Source organism: Scylla paramamosain, unplaced genomic scaffold (genome assembly GCF_035594125.1).
Source record: "Scylla paramamosain isolate STU-SP2022 unplaced genomic scaffold, ASM3559412v1 Contig59, whole genome shotgun sequence".
NCBI classification, from domain to species: domain Eukaryota; kingdom Metazoa; phylum Arthropoda; class Malacostraca; order Decapoda; family Portunidae; genus Scylla; species Scylla paramamosain.
Window position 1 is genome coordinate 372,162 of NW_026973724.1, and position 23,327 is coordinate 395,488.

The 23,327-nt window shown below is 44.0% G+C and overlaps 1 protein-coding gene across 1 annotated transcript in view; it reads right to left on the bottom strand.

The window, feature by feature from the left end:
• LOC135098399 (uncharacterized) overlaps window positions 1-22,878 on the bottom strand; it is a 47,567-nt gene extending 24,689 nt beyond the window's left edge. Inside the window, exons 1-4 of the mRNA XM_064000729.1 lie at window positions 22,845-22,878; window positions 22,168-22,359; window positions 7,388-7,477; window positions 3,639-4,240 (exon numbers count right to left, since the gene is read on the bottom strand). Of these exons, the coding sequence (XP_063856799.1) occupies window positions 3,639-4,029 (391 nt within the window). The 5' untranslated portion in view covers window positions 4,030-4,240; window positions 7,388-7,477; window positions 22,168-22,359; window positions 22,845-22,878. The remainder of the gene's footprint in view (window positions 1-3,638; window positions 4,241-7,387; window positions 7,478-22,167; window positions 22,360-22,844) is intronic.
• Window positions 22,879-23,327: the final 449 nt, after the last annotated feature.

Consider the following 23,327-nt stretch of genomic DNA (forward strand, 5'->3'; position numbering starts at 1 on the left):
TGGCTGCCTCCTGTGCCGGCCGGGCTGGTGTGGAGCGCTGGCCAGGATGGGAGGCTGACTCGGTTAATGGATTTCTGTTATTGAAAGAGAGTGTACGAAAGATTTTGTGCTGTTGTTATTATTATTATCAATATTATTTTTGTTTTTGTTGTTGTTGTTGTTATCATTATCTTTTTTTATTAATACCATTACTAACTATTAATAGTATGAAATACAATATTACTATACAAATGTTATTTTCCGGATCTGCGAGAAAATACGCTAAGACAAGAAGAAGAAGAAGAAGAAGAAGAAGAAGAAGAAGAAGAAGAAGAAGAAGAAGAAGAAGAAGAAAACAACAAAAACAAATCCTAATACACAAATTAAAATCATCACTATCATCGTCATCCTGATTCAAACACCACCAGACGGACCAACACTCAGCCTAGCCCCGTCAGCAGCCAGCCCTCGCCTCCACGCACCACCGTCGCCATGTGCTCCGGGGTGTCGGGGAAGTAAGTCCAGTGCTCGCGGCCCGCATGACACTGTGCTCCCCAATCAGACACACGCCGAATCGATAACACCATAGAGTTCCCAAGCGACCCTCAGCCCCTCGCTCACCCACGAGGCCGCTCGCCAGGGGAGAAGAAACAAGTTATAACGGAATGGGTGACAGGACAGGCAATGCGGAGTGTGTGACGGGTCATCGCCTCTACCCACGGCTTACAGTCCCGTGGAGACAGGTCTGCGGTGCGTGACTGTTGCAGGCACCGCTCACCCACATACTGTACGCGGAAACCTTTACTATTTCCCCTCACATGACAAAGGCCGCCACGTATCTCCTCGCCGCCTCCAGGCTTACCTTCACGCCTCACCGACACAGGTGTTGAGGTGGTTCAGTCACTGTTCAAAAGTGTCCCAGTCCTGATCACTGTCACGATGCGCTGCGGAAACTGTCCCGGCGGAGCGAGAGGCGGCGGCACAGCCTCGCTGCCCCTCCGGTTCCCCTTACCTCTTTCTCCCCCTCACCTTCTCTCCGCCCACCCTCCGGAGCAAGGCAGTCCCCTCACCTTAAGGGGAGTCACAGGTGTCTCGAGTCACAAAACTTCAATTTTAGGGGATGGTTTTCCCTCTCTTATGGTATAATATGCTGTGTAAATCTTTGCAGCATTATTGTTTGTTGCCCTTCCCTACAATACAGACAGCAGGTGTGAACCAGCAACAAAATGAAAATATATTTTTAATTGTGTGCAGGTGGTCTTAACTACCCCTGTCTCCATCCCCTCACCTTTCCTCACTTACCTCTCCTCCTCCTCCTCCTCCTCCTCCTCCTTTCTATGTCTTCAAAACTCACGATTTTCAGCCTCCTTCACATGATTTGAAAGAAAAATAAATGTTCTTGAGGCTGCAAACTGACGAGACCTTTGAAAGGAAACAAAATGTGGGTGTGGTGAATGCAAATCATCCTCGCCTACAGCTGTGCTCGAGCCTTCCACGACAGAACAGTTAATGCAGCAACACAAGGTTCCCGGAATGTTGCAGTCGCAATACAATTATATTTTTCATTTATAAGGTTTATGTGTGTGTGTGTGTGTGTGTGTGTGTGTGTGTGTGTGTGTGTGTGAGAGAGAGAGAGAGAGAGAGAGAGAGAGAGAGAGAGAGAGAGAGAGAGAGAGAGAGAGAGAGAGAAAATATGGGAACGTCAAGAATTACAAATAATGACCTAGGTAATGGTCCCCGCATAATTGCAGTGTGTGTATGGCAGTCTGGTCAGTGAGGTAATGAGGCGTCAGAGGCAGGAGGGGCTAACAGTAGTGTGGCCAGATCAACAGTTAGCCGTTTGCCCAGGTGTGTGTGTAGCTGTACCACGCTCCGTAGCGACACATTATTAGTCATGGTCGCCTCGCCAACACTCAGCGGTGCATGGAAGCGTCACCAGTTCCCCTTCCCACCTTGTGTTGTGGCGGCGCCAGTCTTCTGTGTTGCCTGGCGACGGATGCGGCTGCCACACACTCCCAGACCGGCCTGTCCCTCCCCTCCTCCCTCCACTCCCCTCCCACCAAGCCACAAGCGACGCGGTAAGGTCACAGAGATAGGTAGATAACGCTGTCATGGCAGCCCTGCGGCGGCCCTGCTTTCAGGGTCTCCCAACCATAACAACCCGTGATGGACAGCAGCTTTAAAATACCCAGACTCGTGCGATAAGGAGAATCAATGTGCATCATTTGCTTTCCCTGTCACGCAATATCGCTAAGCAGCGCGTGTCTATTCCACATGCGAGATCATTAAACGCTGAACCCCCGATCGGTGACTGCTAGGCGACAAAACTGTGATAGGTGTGGAACAGAGCATTGTGTGCAGCAACGGACTGATTCAGAGTGTCCTGCTCCGTGACTGACTTCAGTGGCGCGAGCTGCCTCAGGTCAATGTGGGCAAGGATTTCAGGTTTTATGGTATGGGATGAGAAGTAGGTGGCGGGGCACGTGCGTCAGGGTGAAGCCTCCCTGTTTGGACTGTGCGACCCTTCTGTCGTGCCACGGCACGCCTGGCTTGAGTCTGTTAAGGCTAAATCAGAGGAATATGCAAATGAGTCACGTAAAAGGTGCATGATCGTGAACGTCAGTCTTTGATACACGCACAAGGTAAGTAATAATAAATTCATTATTTTAACTTATTTCAACATGGATTGCCATTTCTCCCCCTGCAAATCAGTGCTGCTGCTACCTCTACGCCACATGTGTTACCTGCCACACCTGCGCCAGTCAATTAACCCGTGATTACCGCCGTCGCTTCTTGAATTCACCATGAATGATCTTCTTTCACACCCGACTTGAATTTCTCTTCTAGAAATTATGTATTTACTACCGATATACAAGATTCATTCAAGCTTTAAATGTGCATCACACTTGAAAGGCGCTGGCCACGTGGGTAGTGGTGGTGGTGGTGGTGGTGTGAAGATATGATATTGGTAAATAGAAACGGTGGCGGAAATGTAATGATGACGATGATGATGGCAGTAGTGATGGTGATAGTGGTGGTGAAGCTGGTGAGCATGATGGCGATGATGATGACGATAATGTTGTGGTGGTGGTGGCAGTTGAAGTGGTGATGGTGGTGATACAATGGCGGCGGTGGGGTGGCAGCAGTGGTATTATGGTGGTGGTGGTGGTGGTGGTGGTGGTGTCGTGTGTTCAAGCTGTTCCCAAGGCTGCTCTGTCGTCAAGCGATTTAGAACTTGACGCAAATTACTTATTCAGTCTCATATCGATCCCGCGCTTAGATGAATGAACACCGCGGCGGGCAACACTTACTCTAATGGGGCATAAATAACTGTTCGCTCTACGGCGGGCTGAGGTTGATTTGACGGGCATCAACAGAAAGACTTCAAGGGCAAGATAGACCTGCTTCTTTTCTGGGACACAACTGGTAATTACTAACTCAAGGCATTAAATAAACATTGATGTTCTATTTATAACCCTCTTTTTTTTCTTAGGAGGCAAAGGACAATGTAAGCTCAAACAACTATTAAAAGACAGACAATACAAATAAGAAATAAAATTAAGAATAGGTAAAAGTAAAATAAAAATTAATAAAGAAAATAATAAATAGATAAATAAATAGATAAATAAATAAATAATTGACAGCTAAAGAGTACTCACCCTCTGGCTCGAACTCCTTCTGCGTCATCTTCCCTTTGGGCTTCACTATCCTCGGTTCAGGTTTGGGGAGGGGCGGGGCGGGGCGCATCCTGGGGCGTCTTGGTACTTCCTCCCCCACCGCCCCTGCTGCAGCGCCGCCTCCCCCAGGGTCAAACGCCACATTCTCGGTCCTGCTTCCGTCGCGCTCCCCTTGTCGAGGCCCCTTCAGGTTCACGCCCACTGACTGCTTTTTTACAGAGGTGACTCTAGGCGTTATCCTGCTTTGAGGTGGGTTCCTGCTGGGCCGTTTGTGCCCCCCAGTGGATATACCAGGGCGTTTAGTGGGTGCAGTGAAGGCCGCAGTGAAGGATGTGCCCCCATTGCCAGCCTGAGGCACACGTGGAGGGGCCATGAGGGCTGGACACGGTCATCAAAGTTTGTTCACCAAAATGCTCCTGTTTCTGTCATTCACTGCTCGTGTCAGTCACAAACACTCTGCACTCAGGATGAACAGCACGGCAGCGTTTAGTAATGTTATTTTACAAAACACAGTATGTCGTGAATATTGCAGCGAATATAACTGAATGCAAGAGAACGGCAGGCTAGTCGTATTTTTAAACAAACTGAAAAAAGTATGTTTGATTACATTTTCAGTGGTCTGCCAGCCTAAGTCCGCCTTCCCTTCATCTGCACTCCGGTTGAGCACATTCCTTACCAGCTCACCCTCACTTCCCAACAGCTTCGCGCCCTCCCGGATAAATGCCATGGCTCCATAAATTAGTACCGTCATCTACCGGCGCCATGGCGATCTCCTTTGATTCATTCCCAGAATAATACAGGAAGTTATGCTCTCAGCTCTCTTTGTCACCACCAGAGAGTCCTGCGAAACTCCGCGGCCCACCTTGGCGTTTTGCAACCAGGTAAGGAGGTGTGGGGAAGCCACACGCCGCCTCCAGCGCAACCCTGCCCCGCCGGTGTCACACTAAACTCTACTCGCTGCCTGACATTTAGGAGCATCAGACTTCCCGATTCAGCCTTCCCTAGCAACTGTTCAAGGTCACTAGGCCTAGGTGAGATTGTGTCTATAAATAGATTTAGCGGCATATTATAGTGCCAAGCTATTTGTGAAGCAGAGCTGAAACTCCGTCTGGGTTACATAGCAACTTTATACGTCTTTATATAATCATGTCGTGGAATAGTGTTCACCTTCTGTTATACATGTAATGTTTCACTATACAGCCCTTATATTTTATGTTTAATGGCCTTCTTAACAAACAGAGGGCAAACAGACAAGAATGAACAGCAAAACAGGTAAAAACAAAAATAAGTTATTCCTTGTAGCAGGCCGCAGCCTGAATGACCTTGAGGGTACGCCAGTGCCCAGCCTCTGTAGCAGCGCGCATGCCCACATCAGTACCACTACAATACAGTATACACGTACCAGGTCTGTGCTACTTTAATTGATAAGACTGAAGAAGAGCAGTAGCTATACAATTTTCTAAAATACTAAACGGATTGAATAAAATACTGTTATATATATGGCGATGTGACAACACTGTTTCTCTGCCCAGCGGTGTCACCAGAACTTAAGAATATGTGTCCTTAGCACGCTCGTTATCTGTTCCACACGCCTGGTGGCCCCATGGGAGCAGGCTTTGAGTAGTGCTTTGCCAGTCCCGCTCCACCTTGACCGCAATTGGTGTTCAAGGCAGTACACATCCAACAAGTACAAACACCACCACGCATAGCACCAGACTGCCTCAGGGGGGAATCGCACTGCTTCGGTTCCCTGTTTCGAAGCTGCTCCGTACTTGACCGATGCGCAATGGTTCAAATGATACGAATATTTTCTTTTTAGATCGTAGTTCTTTGCGTAAATGAAAAATAGCCCTCAACTTTGTAACGTTACCCGAAAAAATAAAATAGAATAAAATAATGCTGATGTTTTCGTCTTGCAACCGCAGTGATGAGTTTTGTTGTTTTTTTGTGACAATTTACATTTCACCACAGCTGCAACGAACTGCATTCACTCAGGCAACGTTTCACATCTGCAATGTAGTAATGCATTAGTTCATAATATCTGAATCAGGAATACGTTCCCTTCATACAGACAACACATGTCATAAGTTAATATTATTGGTTCCAGAAGAGAATGAGACGGGATGCAATGTCAGGAATGGGTTGTTTCTTCACCTCATGCTGGTAAAGGCAAGGTATTGTCATTATCTTGTGTCTTTGCTCGCCCTTCACCGGGATTCATCACACCTTGATAACACTGGCCAGGTGATAAGGCAACGCCAATGTGCAGTGACTCACTCTGAAACTGTGTGAAGGTTTCCTACGCACTGATTGGATGACACACCAGGACAAAAGAGGAGAACACCCTTACATTAGCGCGGGGAAGGCAAAACGACATTTTGTTTGTTGAAGATAGACTCCTACAGCACAGGATTTTCTCACTTTAATAATACTGTGGATGTTATGAAGATAAATTTGACAGCAACAAGGTACTGTTTATGTACCTGAAACATTAAAAGCATGAATAACATTATCACCATAATTACAATATGAAACACGCGTTTACTTTGTAATAATAATGACACAGCAGGCAGATCAAATAGATTAGTATATAGATAGATACATAGATAGATAGATAGACAGCCAGCCAGCCAGCCAGCCAGCCAGCCAGACAGACAGACAGACAGATAGATGGACGGATGGATAGACGTGTGTCTGTGTGTGTGTGTGTGTGTGTGTGTGTGTGTGATGCAGCAGTGTCCTCCAGGAAAAAGTGAACAAAACAGCGGGTGTCGGCGGATGAGGAAAAATGAGCAATAATCCCTGCGTGGCGGAGTGCTGGCGCGTGGAGGAAGGCGGCGACGACCTGGAGGAACAGCAGCACTACATCGCCCTGTCACACCAAGGACATGCAAGGGAAGCACAGCAGGGCAGGGGTTGAGTGCCGGGTGGTGGCCGTGGTAGTGCTGTGCTGCTCCCTGCTGGCTTACTCTGTCCTGGCCACTGTGCTGCTGTTCAGGTGAGTGGCAATACCTGCATTACGGCACTTACACCTACACTCAAGGAAGCTTAGCACTTTGACTGCGATACGAAACAATTAATAGCACCAGAAGTGGTCTTTATAAGCAGCTCCATGAAAGAAGGGGATTAAAAGGAAGAGATTTTGAAATTTATACTGGGTTTACAGATTAGAGGCTACTTAACAAGTGAAGATGTCTCAGAGTGATTAGTAATTAGGGAAAGATGTACCAAATACCGGTCAAAGGGTTAGGACTCCTTGAAACACCTGACCAATACACACGCCACATTGCTGGAGGGTATGCTGATAAATGCTACCGTGCCCTACAAGACTCGGGAGCGCGTACGTATCACTGACGGGAGTATCAAGACACTACAAAAAATAAACTGCATTTTTTTTTCGGTTCTCCATTTGAGTGGACATGTTATCCTTTCTTTCCCCTTGGCCGATCTCTCTCGTTAAAAAAATAAAATAATAAAATAATCCCTCCACTTTGCCATCTACGTATAAGGATCACTATTAAAAGCACGTTTCTTCACAGGGCATTCAACATGAGAACCACTCACTTCCTCATCCATGTTACCCTCTATCAGGTAATCACTTGCATGAACTAAATAACACCATACCAATTATTAACAGACATTTACATCAGCATACACACTCACTTTCCTCCTTTCACCCCCTCAGGCAGCCACAAACAGCTACCATCTCCTTTAGGACTCGCCCATCTTACCTCCTGTCCAGTATTGAAGACCTATTCGACTTCATCACCGTCACCACCGTCAACTGCTCCAACTCTCAGGTCATCCCGGGCTCCTCTGTGCTGGAGACGGAAGATCGCATGGTGAGTCTGAGGTGTGGGTGGGTGTGGGTGGTGGGTGTGTGTTGCGGTGTAACTAATGTTCTTAGACTACAGCTAGCTAATGTGTATGTAATAATGGGTATCATTATATAGACCTATTTGCTGAAGTAATTTATAAATATGTATTCAGCTTGTAGTCAATAAATCTACCTGTTGTGTGTGTGTGTGTGTGTGTGTGTGTGTGTGTGTGTGTGTGTGTGTGTGTGTGTGTGTGTGTGTGTGTGTGTGTGTGTGTGTCTAGGTGTTGGTGGGGGAGTATTAGGAAAAAATCTGCATGATGAAAGTTGAATATACATAAACGGTTGATTAAATATAGCATTATAATGTTGTTCTCTAAAAATAAATAAATAAATAAATAACTCCAGTACGACGTAAACGAAGAAACTGATTACGTATTCAAACTTCTATAAGTAATTACTATTTTCTATGTGTGTGTGTGTGTGTGTGTGTGTGTGTGTGTGTGTGTGTGTGTGTGTGTGTGTGTCTCAGATCTCAGGCCACGAGGGCACCTACATATGCCTGGATGCCCTTCCCGAGACCCCGACGCAGGAATCCTGTCGCATCTACTCCTTCGGCATCAACCGCAACGACATCAAGTTTGAGACTGTGGTGAGTGCCGGGTGAGGGAAGGGGAGGCGTGTTGTGTGGTGGTGGTGGTGGTAGGAGGAGGAGAAGGAGGAGGAGGAGGAGGAGGAGGAGGAGGAGGAGGAGGAGGAGGAGGAGGAGGAGGACCAGCAACAGTAGTGTTTATATGAAAATATGGAAATGCAATAATTCACATACGACTTCCCTATAGCAACGGTCTGTAAAGTCATCTCTATCTTGAAATTGCCCTACAGGAGACACTACATTGTGCCTGGACACCTGAACATTAATTATCACACCTAACCTAGACGAGAACACATTACCAACAACTTAGAATACAACTTAAACTTACCTTTTCAGCACTAATCCCAAACTGAATTACAAGAGCCTTCACCCTACAGCACATTACACACTAACATCAACATGACACTCGGCAGATGGGGCAGCGCGGGTGTCGTGTTCACCTGCTCATGGCCAATACGGAATACAGCTACTCGCGCCTCAAGCCTAACGTGTACCTGTACCCGCTGGAGCTCACCGTCTCCCCTAGCCTCAACAACTACACCCTGGACGGCTTCCTCGATCTCCTCACACACATGGTTAGTTAAGAAAAGATAGTTTAGTCATGAGCCTTTAAACTGGATTGCCTTTCTCTGAGATGCCACTAAGATCTTGCTTTTTACCAAGATCGTTGTCTCAAACACTTCGGCGTCATATCGCAAAAACTTTTAACTTATGAAACATCAGAAAGTAAGATAGGTTGTATGAAGCCAACAGGTCCACATGTGGCAATCCCTGTACGAAGCATATCTACCTATTTCTACCTATCATCCTCATCCATGAACGTGTGTAACCTTCCTTTAAAGCTCCCTAATGACTCAACATTATCAACCTCATTGCAGACTCCATTCCATTCATTTACTCTATTTGAGAACCAATACCTTACTATTTCTTTTTTAAATCTGACTTTTCAAGCTTCAACTGATTATTTCTAGTTGTTTCATGATTACTGATTCTGAGAAATTTGCTTACGTCACCTTTGTTATATTCCCTATACAACAAAGGTGACGTACGCAAAATTCTCAGGGTAACTAATCAGGCTGGAACAAGAAATAATCGATTCAAGTTTGCTGTAGTGGAAGTTGTTGGGGGTTTTCAGGGGAGTTTTTATGATTCTCAAACACTTACATGTCTTATCTCGATCACATTTAACATGCCGTAGTGTAGTTGAAGTTGTTGAAGTTTTCAGGTGATATTTGTGCAGTCTCGCTTATTTCACTCTTAAGGATGATTTTTTTATTTTTTTTTATTACAAGATAATGTATACACCTAAAAGAATGAACGCTTGTAATCTTTAATAATTAAACTATTACCATTCTACACAGCATTCCTTGCCGCACTTAACAAAGGTCTAATAAGAACAATAAGAAAGTAATGTTTGGAAACACTACACTTACAAACATGCATATACAACACATGCAGTCTTCAAGCTTCATTTATACAAGTCTACCATAAAATGTTTCGCTTTCTTCTAGCAATACTATAGAAAGAAAATTGAGTTTCCACAGACTATTTAAACTTTCTACCCACCCCCTACACACACACACACACACACACACACACACACACACACACACACACACACTTCTGTCTGCCAGTTATAGCATATTGGAGCTTTATCTTATGTCTGAAAATGCAGATGTGTGTGTACACATACGGGTGAAAACAGCTTTTATCGAAAATCAAATTCAGACATCCAGTTTTTTGGTTTTATTTATTTATTTATTTATTTTTTATTTATTTATTTTTTTTTTTGGGGGGGGATGTGGATGCGGGTGTGGATGTCTCAATATGACTATGTATTATCATTTTTTTTTTTTAATGTAATCTTACATGGATTTTTACTTATTAACACTGGCCTCTAGCAAATTGGGTCTCAAATTTATCTTCGATATTCAATACCAGGCTGGCCCTTGTCAAAACAAGTGCTCTCTCTCTCTCTCTCTCTCTCTCTCTCTCTCTCTCTCTCTCTCTCTCTCTCTCTCTCTCTCTCTCTCTCTCTCTCTCTTTGGAAAAGGTGCCTCTTAAGACAAGCACACTCAATTACCTGTGTAAGAGTTTACGAAAGTTACTTTTCTGAGTCCCACCTCAGCAAAGGGAGGCGGTGGGCAAGTGGTCATCACACGGAAGTGGTGAGCTCCCTGATCCCAAGTTGAGTCCCACCGGAAGTGGCTATTCTTTCGTGAATGATCGAGTAGTCAATAATCACTGACATGATGCCATTAAGCTGCCATCAACACCACTGTGACCGCCACCGCCAGGACAAGGGGAAGACGACACCACCCGCTACTGGCGACACTTGGACCCATATTCTGAAACACTGCTCTCTCACCACGACTATTTTCAAAGGCCACAGAGATGATTATTCGAATTCTCAAGAGTGTTTCTCCTGTCCTGTTAATAATATAGAAATCTTGTTAATCTGTCACTAGAACCATAAAAACATTCTTGAAAAGCAGTGTAACTTCAAGTAGAGCTTATTGAAAGTAGTCTGGGCGCGGGAGTGTTTCAGAATACGGATGAATATTGTTCCGCGCCAGTGCCACCAAGAAATACTGTAATTCGACCATCCAAACTTTCAGGAACGAGACGTATATGGACTAGACTAAAAAAAAAGCAAAAATTCAGATCACTTTTCCCTATAACAAGTCTTTTTTTTTTATTTATTTATTCTTTTTTTTCACGCCATTCTCCACCGCCGTGTCTGCATCTCATCAAGGCAGTAATGGTGACTGCCTCCTAACGGGCTGGGGGGGAAATCAGCATGAAGCACGTCCCTCCCTGCATCCCCTCTGCCGACACTGCATGCCAGCTCTCTGTGACGCGATCTTTATTAATGAGCCTTGACGCCCCACGGTTCACTGGTTTTGGTTAGCGATAGTTGTTCTTAACGAGAAACTTACATCACAAATTTTTGTTTCGTGTCAATTTCCTTAGCATCCTGAAGAGAAGGTGGCAACAAAGAGGAAGACTGTTGGAGGGTTGTAGCGTGACATGAACACACACACACACACACACACACACACACACACACACACCGCAGCTCCTTTCATCTTCTAAGCTCACTTGCCATTTATCTATCTGTCATTGTCTTACACCATATTGAAGAGATCACTGAAGAGATACAGAAACAATAGCAAATGATATAATATATGGAGGAGGAGGAGGAGGAGGAGGAGGAGGAGTAGGAAAAGAGTTTCAATTTCGGAAGCAAGAAAGCATGAACGAAGATGAAAGTTACGAGTTACGAGAGAAAGGAGGTGTCTGATATGACTATGATGACGGTTGTTAACATTAAGAAAGGAAGTGAAGGGGGAGGTGGATGCGCGGGCGTGCGGGGATGTGTAGATGAGTGGGTGTTGTGTTGGCCATATGGCGCCAACTAGTGAGCGGGTCAGGTAACTGTGTCGCTGTGGTAGTGTGGTGGCGGTCCTACACACACACACACACACACACACACCATGGAGGCGCAAGTCAAGCTCTAATGATGATGATTTATATCTTTTAAAACACAGCATCACTTTATTGTCTTGTAATCACAGTGTCACCCTGAGGCAGTTGCTTGGTTCCTAATGTTACCTTTCTAGTATTTAGTGTGCTCTTGCAGATGATATGAGGTGAGAAAATGTTTAAAGTTATTTGTTTTATTCAGTAAATTAAAGAGTACTACAATACTGATCAACTTGACCTTCATTAAGCATACTGGATTTTTTATGTAAGAGGGACACTGGCCTAGGACAAAAAAAATAAATAAATAAATAAAAATACCCACTGATGTGCCAGACCATAAACAGAAAGCTGAAAGGATTATTCAAAACTGAAGGATAAGTGGCTTGATTGAGTGATGAATGTGCAAAATGTCAAATCTTTAGTGAAAAAGTCTGATTGCATTATCCTTGTGACCATTAGTGATGCCACCTTCTATATAGTGATAGGAGCGGGGAATCCAGATAAAAAAAATAGATTAAAAATAGATAAACAAATGAAAACCCAGGCTTAAAGAAATAAAACTGCAGCAAAGTGATGACTCAGCTCTCCACGACAAATGCAAGAACACATTCATACGCTGTTCATCTTCCCTAACTTTGTTCCATGTCAGTACACGCATCAAATCAAGGAATGAACAAGACATTAAGATCCAGCTGTCATTCTCATGTTGTGACAGAGAAGTGTCGATATCTGTAGCAAGAAAGTGTTAAGATTCTTACGTTACCTTCGTATCTTCTACCAAATACGAATATGATACATGACACACACACACACACACACACACACACACACACACACAATAGATGACGTTACTGGAACACACTTGGCTGGCAGTTCTAAGAAATTACTGTTGATTGTTGATTTCTTAAACACACACACACACACACACACACACACACACACACACATGTAGGCAGACACGCACACGTACACATACAACAGACTAAGCACCAACACACACACACACACACACACACACACACACCTAAGTCTTCTGTTGCCAGGGTCTGCGAGGAGCGGGAGGCAGGCTGGCGGCGTGGTGAGCTGAGGGTGTAATGGCCGGAAAGTACTGAAGAAACTTAACAAGAGGTCCACAGTTTCAACTTAGAGGGAATGAGCCTAAAAAGCTTCTTAATTGTGGCACCAGCTGGAGACAGTGTGCACTGCTCGACAAGAAACATCCCTGCTGAGCGTTGTCTCACATACCGTCACACCAAAACCGGTATTCAGAAACGATTTGCTCTCTCACCAAGACTATTTTCAAAGGTCACAGAGATTATTAGCCAGGCTCTCAAGACTGTTTCTCTTGTTGACAATGAAGAAATTTTGTTAGTTTGTTACTAGAACCATAAAAGATACCCCTAAAGCCGATGTAGGTTCAGCTGGAGCCTTTTGAAAGTAGTGGAACTGCGGAGCAGGTTTCAGAATCTAGTCCCAAGGTCACGCTCTTCAACGTTTCGGCGTCAATATTTCGACTACTTTTAACAACGTCTAGTGGGAAATACTGTGGTTTTCAATGTTTTTTTTTTTTTTTTCTAGGATTCCAATGATAGTTTAAAATGAGAAAAATATCCATGAAAATCTGACTATATATATATATATATATATATATATATATATATATATATATATATATATATATATATATATATATATATATATATATATATATATATATATATATATATATATATATATATATATATACCCAAACTCGAAAATTCTGTCATTTATTTATGAAAGAAAGTATATAATGCACCACCATACTCAAGGAATGTTTCCACGTAAAGAAGGAGAGAGTCATGTTCACATCACGACCACTTCTCTGCTTCACTGACATTCAGAACACCACTCCAGCACGAGGAGATGACGTCAGTCAGTTTAAGCTTATTGATGTGGAGCCGCTCGGCCCGCGATGGTGGTTATGGGTGCTGGCGGTCCAGACAGCGGCAGGACGGAGGGTGGAATGACACTAGGAGATATTACAAAAGCATCATGAAATACGAACGCCGTCTAGTGTGATGTTGATTTCTACTTGAGTGATTAAAGAAAAAATCACGAGCAGAGAGTGTTTTAGGAAGTCTTAAAAGGAAAGAAGGAAAGGATCTTCACCGGAAGCTCCACTGCGCCGCTCACCCAACACTTGTGGGCGCGGGGATAGGAGAGAGGAGGGGAGGCGCCATAGGCAGGGCGTCCTGCTCACCCCTATTCTTTCCGGTCCCTTTTTTTCGGCGTGGTGGGTGTGCGCTGTCAACAGGATCACGTCCGCGCCCATTCCCGCTCCCCACGCCAGCAGCAGCCTGCCTGGCACTGGCGGGCTCCTCTCATTGTCTCTTCACTGAGTACAGAGGAGGAGGGAGAGGGGCGTTCTTTTCCACACCATTCATCTTCATAATCACAAGTACCTGATTTATTAATGATGATGTCGCTTGACAGTTCATTCGTACAAACAAATGGCTTCCTTTTACCAAGGAAGTTAAGATTGTATACAAAGAAACATTAAGAAAAGGAAGTAATGTAGAATATCAACATTCCACTGAATTCCCCCTCGCCTCTGCTAGATTGGGTGTAACTCAATTAACACCAAAACGTGAGCGGCGCTGTCTTTGCCTGCTGACCTGCCTGAAAGTTTTCCTGCAGTGGTTCACCGCCATGTCACAGTGAATGCAGACTCCCAACCTGACCGTCATTCTCCGCCGCAGTCATCCCCGCACACAAGAGGGCGGCGTCCCATGGCCAGGTAACGGCTGCATCTAATTTCTCGGTGATGAGCCCAAATCGCGGCTGCCCCGCCCTCACACCCTGAGAAAAACTTGGCATCTTCATGGATCATGATCACCCATGGGCCGCCTCAGCGCACCACTCCTTACCACCGTCATCGGTGCAGTGGTGAGCCCGTGGCCCGGCACGGTGACCCCGCTGCAGCTGGCTAATATTGTGTTAATGCATTTGTGTGTGTGTGTGTGTGTGTGTGTGTGTGTGTGTGTGTGTGTGTGTGTGTGATATATATATATATATATATATATATATATATATATATATATATATATATATATATATATATATATATATATATATATATATATATATATATATATATATATATATATATATATCACAATTGAATGTCAAGTAATCCCCTGTCAGTGGTGTTCACGCGTCAGTCCACCGTAGGATCGATCACATGTCCAGCCCCACATTTTTTTCTCTCTTTTCCAGACACAGGAAATTCAAACACGACAAAGCCTACCATCACGTCTTCACCTGCCCGGTGCAAACACGCAAGGAAAAAAATTAAAATTTTTGCACGGCGAAGCGCGATGATGACTGCTGATGTGTTCCCGGGAAAGGTGAGACCTAAATCAGCGGTAAGTACACGGTGTGCTTCCCTGCCAAGACTGCGGCGATGGTTACCTTCAGGGATGTAAAAATGAGCAGGACTGAGGAGCCTATAAAACTGTGAAGTCGACGCGCGTGTTATGAGGAGGCATAAAGTGAATCATAATAAAAGGCAGCAGATTAGTTCCGTCACGACCACTTCTGGCCCGTTCTGGAGTCGCCAACCCCGAACTGCTCAAAAAGAGAAAGGACAAAAGGCTTCTTTCCTTCACGCCGCGATGAGCCCGCCTTGCACACTTCTGCCACACACACACACACACACACACACACACACACACACACACACACCGAGCTATACCTAGTACAGTCAGGTACAACATTATTTCTTCCCTGTATTAACCCACACCAGTATGTTCACCTGTACTATATGCCACACAGACATATATACATAACAGATAGTCATCATACAGTCACCTAAACACCACAAGGAGTCCACCAATAGTTAACCATTTCAAGAGATGCACGTGACACTCAATTCATTCATTCATTCATTTATTCATTAACTCTTTGATCCCTACAGCATCTTCTCAGCTTGACATAATGGCCTTGTGTAAGTTTAGATGAGCATTTTGAAAGACTACACTCTCGGCAAAAGGTGTCATGCAATATCTTGTAGTGTAACCCTTTCCTTCCGGTATGTAACAGTTCACAACACTAAATAAACATCTACAAGAAAGGAAATAAAAAGATTAGATTTTGTAATTCTTGGTAAATACAATGTTTGGAGGTGGTTGTAGGGCAAGAAAATATGTATCACTGTGGTTAGTAATTAAGGAAAGATGTACCAGATAGGAGTGAAAGGGGTTTTAATTTGTAGTGGGTTAAATTGCCTAAGATTGCTAAGATAACATGTACCATTCACATTGAAAGGGTTAATCAGGTACTGTCAGGTATAGGTCTAACAACTTGCACCTTCCCTTATGTTGATTTTCCTGCTTTGATATGCCAATAGGTTCGTATATTGAAACGCCTATAACACCTATTTTTTTCAAAAGCTAAAGACAATCAGCCAGGTTCTGCAGTATCTTCTTTTTTCCCATTAATGTAAAATCCTGGTTGAACTGTCACTACAAACATGAAAACTCCCTTGAATAACTAATGTCTGGCAGTAATAGAGATAAGACGCCTGAACGTTTGAAAATGCGGTATCGAAATTCTTAACCTTGCGAGCGGCGTTGCGTACTCGACATAGCGAGCCAAAAAAGGAGGATGGAGAGAAGAGAATTAACTTTTTTTCCGTCGTGTGGCGTGAGGGAGAAAGACAAGTTGCGGAAGGTCAGCTGAGCGCGTCTTCCAGGGCTGACCAATTATGTTCTGTTATAATATTTTTCTGAGAGAGAGAGAGAGAGAGAGAGAGAGAGAGAGAGAGAGAGAGAGAGAGAGAGAGAGAGAGAGAGAGAGAGAGAGAGAGAGAGAGAGAGAGAGAGAGAGAGAGAAATTTTGTGTGTGTGCGCGTGTGTGTGTGTGTGTGTGTGTGTGTGTGTGTGTGTGTGTGTGTGTGTGTGTGTGTGTGTGTGTGTGTGTGTGTGTTCATACGTCCACACTATACTTTTGTGTACATACTGTTCTTTTTCCCTCAATTCCAGGCTCATTCTAAACAGTCACGTGCGCTGGACACTGATGGATCACAGCCACGGGACAGGCAGACAGGGAGGAATACAGCAACCTGAGCAAAACACTGACAAATAATGTAACAACTGCAACTTATACCTCCTTGTGGGCGCTTTTGCTTTTACCGTGTCTATCATCACCACATCACTCACCAAGAAAATGTGAAGATGTTCTCTCATACTGAGCGTATCGCGAACTTAAGGCAAAAGCAAAAGCTACATATTCACTTTATGCTTTGTGTTCTTGCGTTCATTGTCCTCACCATCTCAGTCTGTAAGAGATGCTTCCCTCTTCCTGAAGGCGTATTACCTGACTGGTTTGTTTTCTTCTCCCTCAAGGCTCTGGCAGGGATGCAGCAGCGTATCGCCCGTTCCTACAAAGTGTACAATTCCTACAACTGATTGCCAAGAGTTATCGGTGACGTAAATAAGAGGATGTGGTTATTTGCAGCGAGGATGAGTAAATGATGGCCAGGTGGGGAGGGCCGTGCCGCTGGTGGTGGTGTGCTGGCCAGGCGGTAATGGGTGTGAGTGGAGCAGTGGCGGGAAACACGGTTGGTTGGATGTGTGGAGGGAGAAAGGACGAGGAGGTGAAGAGAATGTTGAGACGAGGAGGCGAAGGGAATGTTGTCCTGTGGGTTATGAGTAAGTACATCCGCTCCTCACTGTGTGTCTGCAATAATCGGTGTTCATGCGCGTCACTGAGCCTTGGAGAACAAAGACCTCCCAGCGAGCTTCCTTCCTTGTACTTAGCTCCTCTTCTGAGTGGCGCTTTGTAGACATCACCTTGAAAGACTGAAGGCACGGAAGTATACGAAGAAGAAAAGAAAAATGCACCATAACGCTCTGAAATGCGCTAATACGAACTATCGATAAGAAGCACTACCAGTACGTTACGGAAGGATGACTGCCTGACCCGACCTTGAGGATGCATGACTGTTCCGTGTATTACCACTCGCCGCGTGACCCCGGCAAGCAACTCCCCTTCCCTTTCCTTCCCCCTTCCCTCCCCTCCCAGCCCCTCACCTCCCCTGCTTCGGCGGTTTGAGGCCGGCGGGTTCACCTCCGGGAAAGCAGTGAAGGTTTATTGACCCACCTGCTCCACATACCCAGAAATGTTTCTTCACACGACCTTCCTGTTTGATCATTCCTACATTTAAACCCCCGTGGTGCCCCCGCCTGGTGCCGCCGCCTGGTGCCCCGCCGCTGCCCGGGCTCTTGGTGCGGGAAACAGTTAAGTGCACACACAGGTTGCCTCGTAAAACCTTGTGTGTAAACAAAGCGGGGGAATATTTATAAAGCCAAAGCATGTGAATGTAAAGGAGCGAATAACGTTGCACACATGCATAATGCCTCACAACAGTCGCACTCACCATTCAAGCAACTCCACTTCACTTTAACTCAAGTGATCTTTGTGCAACGGAGCGTCACTGACCTAGTATTGTATTCTTCTCACGTCAAGAGGTCACATGGCGGGCTGAATAAACACCTAAAAATCTACCTATTTATTTTATCTATCTACACACCAGGCCGGCAATCGCACACGGGATGGCCCAGACAAAGCAGACAATTAAAAATAAAATAAATGTATCAGCCAAAATTTCTTCAAATATCTCGTCATCAACTTAGCTTGTTCCATCAGTCTCGGGTCCATAAAAGCATCAAGCCCTGACAGACCAGTGCAGTGCTCTCTTCACTTCCTGCACGTTGCTGACACCGGCTACAGACACCAGTATCCTTCCACTGACCTTGAATCAATCAGTTCATGAAAGCAAGAAAGCTGTGGTGGCAAGAACATGACAGTAATTTTCGGAAAGTTTATCTATTTATTTATTTATTATAGCACTAGCCAAGAGCAACAAAAAGGAAGAAAAATAAAGGATCACTGAGATTCTAGTCCCTAAAGAGCCAATTGTATTATCCAAAAATTGAAGGATAAGTATCTTGATAAGTGTCTCTCACCCTTTTGTGTTGCTTACCACCACCACCACCACCACCACCACTACCACCACTACCAACAACAACAACAACAACAACAACAACAACAGCAATGACAAGACCAGCGCCTGTGCATCAGTACGAAGAATAGCCATACATTTCTCTGCCTGTTCTGTACCTACGCACCATGAAAGCAAAACACGTGCTTATATATATATATATATATATATATATATATATATATATATATATATATATATATATATATATATATATATATATATATATATATATATATATATATATATATATATATATATATATATATATATATATTAGAAAAATAAAACATGCTTAAATAAAAAAAAATAAATAAATAAAACAATCACTTGAACATTAGTAGAAGTGACTGTGCATCTAACCATCAAAATCAACATCATCTTCATTCCCTCACTCAGTCACTCGCTCACTCTCTCCTTCCATGTATCTTTTCTCTCTATTTTTTTTTTTTTCTCTCTCTCTCTCTTTTAGTGGCGACAAATGGCGTGGAACAGGCGGGTCACGGGGCCTCTCCGCTAACCCGCTACACTCCCTCGGGTGACCACCATCACGAGCCTCGCATGACAAACGTAATTTACTGACAAGCCAACTTATTCTCTCTCTCTCTCTCTCTCTCTCTCTCTCTCTCTCTCTCTCTCTCTCTCTCTCTCTCTGTAAACTTTTCCACTTTTCTTTGTAGTTACAGCTGCCTAACTGAGAGAGAGAGAGAGAGAGAGAGAGAGAGAGAGAGAGAGAGAGAGAGAGAGAGAGAGAGAGAGAGAGAGAGAGAGCAATGACGATGGTGGAAACATAAATGCTAAATCGCTCTTTTTGTTGTTGTTGTTGTTGTTTTTGTTGTTGTTATTGTTGTTGTTGTTGTTGTTGTTGTTGTTGTTGTTATTTTTTCTTTTGATCCTGCTGCTTCTATTTCTTGTTTCGTTATTGTTGTTGTTGTTGTTGTTGTTGTTGTTGTTGTTGTTATTTTTTCTTTTGATCCTGCTGCTTCTATTTCTTGTTTCGTTATTGTTGTTGTTGTTGTTGTTGTTGTTGTTGTTGTTGTTGTTGTTGTTATTTTTTCTTTTGATCCTGCTGCTTCTATTTCTTGTTTCGTTCTTGTTTTTGTTCTTGTACTTTTTCTTGTTCTTGCTCTTTTACTTTTCTTTATTTTTCTTTTTACCCTTCTACTACTACAACTACTACTACTACTACTACTGCTACTACTACTACTACTACAATTATTACTACTACTCCTACTACTTCTTTTTCCCCTTCTTTTTCCTGTTTTTGTTCTTCTCCTTCTTCTTCCTGTAGTGGCAATAAGTGGTGTTTTGTTGATAAAGTCAATGGCTGGTGTATTATTTATTGCCGTTGTTGTGGTGGTGGTGGTGATGGGAAAGGTGGAAGCAGTCTTGTACGCAGGAAACACATGAGAGAAAGCAACAGGCTCTGGTGATTCTTCTTTTCCTTGTAGTGGCAATAAGTTCTGCTTTGCTATTAAGGTCACTGGCCGTATAGAGTCTGTTGTTGTTGTTGTGATGGCGGTGATAGGGGAAGTGGAACCATTCTTTTAGGAAGCGCATGTAGGAAGGAAGCAGGTTGTGGTTGGCTGGGGGTTAAGAGGCACAGGTGTTGCTTGTGGGTTGAGTATTTTGGGGGCAAGTTGGTAGGGGAGCTGATGGTTCCGTCCCCGCCGCGCCGTGCCGTCAATCCTTTCTGATCAACTTGCATGATGTGAGTCTTCCTGCCGGGTTTTCCCATCATCATCATCGTCATCTTCGTTCTCTCACTCAAGCAAAAGGAGAAGGAGGAGGAGAAGGAGAAGGAGAAGGAGAAGGAGAAGGAGAAGGAGAAGGAGAAGGAGGAGGAGGAGGAGAATGAGAAGCAAAAGGAGAAGGAGAAAGAGAAGGAGGAGGAGGAGGAGGAGAAGGAGGAGGAGGAGAAGGTGGTATTCCTAGAAAGAAATACAGAAGTGACTTAAGGAAAAAAAAAAAAACGAAAAGACAATAAAAATAGAATAAATAGACAAGACATTATTGGAGGCATAAAAGAGTGGAAGTCAACTCACGCAAGATGTAAACCACTCCAGAAAAAGAATGCATGAAAGTAATTGTGGAGAGGAAGCAATCAAGGCGCATTAAATCGTTCACTTGATTCAGGCTGGGCTTCACGTTAAAAAAAAGAGTGAGCCGTGGAAGCAGTCACTTAGCTTTCGTAAAATCGTATGGTTCTGAAGCACCTCGTAAATAAAGAATAAACTGCAACTAAAAGCAAGGTAAAGCATGAATCCTTCACGGCGAAAGAACAGGGAACTATATATCAAGTAATTATTTTGATCTCACTGCAACAGAAATCAGGGACTTGGGGGCGGCACACGTCACCAGGACGGCCATTACTGGAGGCAGGCGGTCCCGTGACAGGCGACGGCGGCGGCTGCTAGTCACCGCCACGTCCAGCGAAATCAGGGTGGGATATTGGAGGTTTGTGGGATAAGATTTGTTTCAGCTGGTGAAGAAAATTGTTTTATATTATACACCAACGCACTTGAACACACACACACACACACAAGGTAAAATTCAGTTGCAGTTTAATATCCACTTATATTTACTTAAGTCCACATTGTTGTTGCTGCTACATGCTTAATAAATGTTTCCCTTCTATTATAAAGTAGCGAATTTTCTCCAGTACTCTACTGATAAAACCAAACGGGCAATTTCAAAAGTCAACAGCATTATGCAAGCACCCTAAAAACTCCAATCACTTCCACTACAGCCTCTTGTTTTTTGTTTTATCTCTCTCTTATGAAAGTGATACTGTTTTCATCGCTGTCATTCTTATTACAGAATTCTCGCTAAACTTCCAATACCTTCATACAAACACCTTCAAAAATTCCAGTGACTTCCTCTACACTGTTTTTTTTTTTCCCTCAAGATTATAAAGAACATAGTAATTCACTGTGTTGTCATGGGTGTCTTTCCTGTTGTCAATACAGAATTCCCGCTGAACCTTCGATATCATCAAGCAGACACCCTTGAAAACCCCAATAACTAACACTACTGCCTGTTTTATTGCTCCCTCCCCTCCTCTCTCTCTCTCTCTCTCTCTCTCTCTCTCTCTCTCTCTCTCTCTCTCTCTCTCTCTCTCTCTCTCTCTCTCACCACGAGAGAGAGAGAGAGAGAGAGAGTTGCATTCCATGGTCACCAACATCTAAGCTTTAGTAAATGCCATAGTTTGCAATATATACAACTTATAGAATACTAGGAATTACATTTTGGCGTGGCCACTCACATGATTTGTAATATGCAATCTGCACAACACTTCGTGAAGGAGAGACGAGGTGAAATAAGGGAAGGTATTACATTAAATTACATTATTACATTATTACATTAAAAAAACAAAAGGTAAGGTAAGACAAGGCAAGGCAAGGCAAGGCAAGGCAGATACAATGTAAGATAACGTAAGTAAGGTAAGATATGGTAAGATTTGTACGAATCTGAAAACAGAAGCACTCGGTAAGTACTTATTTCTACTTACTTATTCCGCGAGTTCAAAAGTTGCTTTCTTCCCTGAGATACACGTTGTTCTGCACCTCACCACACCACGACACTTGACAGCAAGCCGAGGCCACTCAAGTCTTTCCAAGCGTTAGCCGAGTGAAAACATTATTTCAGTACCTGCCAGTCTTCCTCACCTGTGTCACTCACGAAGGCACTCACTCACCGTTTCCTGAGACAAAATCAGATTATGGGTCGTGGTGAGGCTGCGCAAGAGTGGACACGCATCTTCCTTTACCAGAACACAGCCTTTGACCAGTGACTATCTATCTGGGTCCATGTCACTCACCACACTACGTTAACAGCACATATAAAATCACATAGGTACTCTGACTGCACAACGTCTGAGATCAATATTAATGAGTTCCCAGTAAAAGAAACGCATAAGCAAACAAGAAAATCACATTAATTCAATAGCAGGCAGTGTTACTGAGCTTTGTGGCTGACGGAGGCAAGCACTCACTGTTGCCTGAGTGGTAATAACATTGTGTGGTGGCCACTTGGCACTGTCACTAATCACACCACGGCAGCACATACAAAACCACACAGTAACTGCTATAACTGTACAATGTCCAGGATCAACGTTAACAATTTCTGGGTTGTAGAACGCTTAAAACGTATGAAAATCAAGAAACAAGGCAGGTTCCTCGACACTACAGCCCACGCTGGTACTCCCGCCGTCCGCCGCCGCTGACTGGCTGGCGACCTTCACCTGATTCTGTGGCCCGTATTCCGAAACGCTTCACTCTCTCACCACGACTGTTTCAAAGGACACAGAAATTATACGCCGGGTTCTCAGGTGTTTCTCCGTTAATAATGTAGAAGTCTTGTTATTTTGTCACTGGAAATGTAAAAAACATCCTTAAGAATCCGTGTCACTTCAACTAGAGCTTTTTAAAAGTAGTGGAGGTGCGGCGCAGAAGTGTTTCATAATATGGTTCAAGTCTTGTCCCATCACCTGCCTACACTTGTCACCTGACCTTCCCTGCATTTCTGAGTGTGCATTGTTACATTCCTAAAGCAAGGTCAGGGCTGGTGGTGGTGGTTGTGGTGGTGTAATGTCGCTCACTCATCTGCCATTATCCCAGCATCAGTGTTTTTCTTTCCCTTCATCAAGCTGTAATGGGTGCGCTGCAGGGC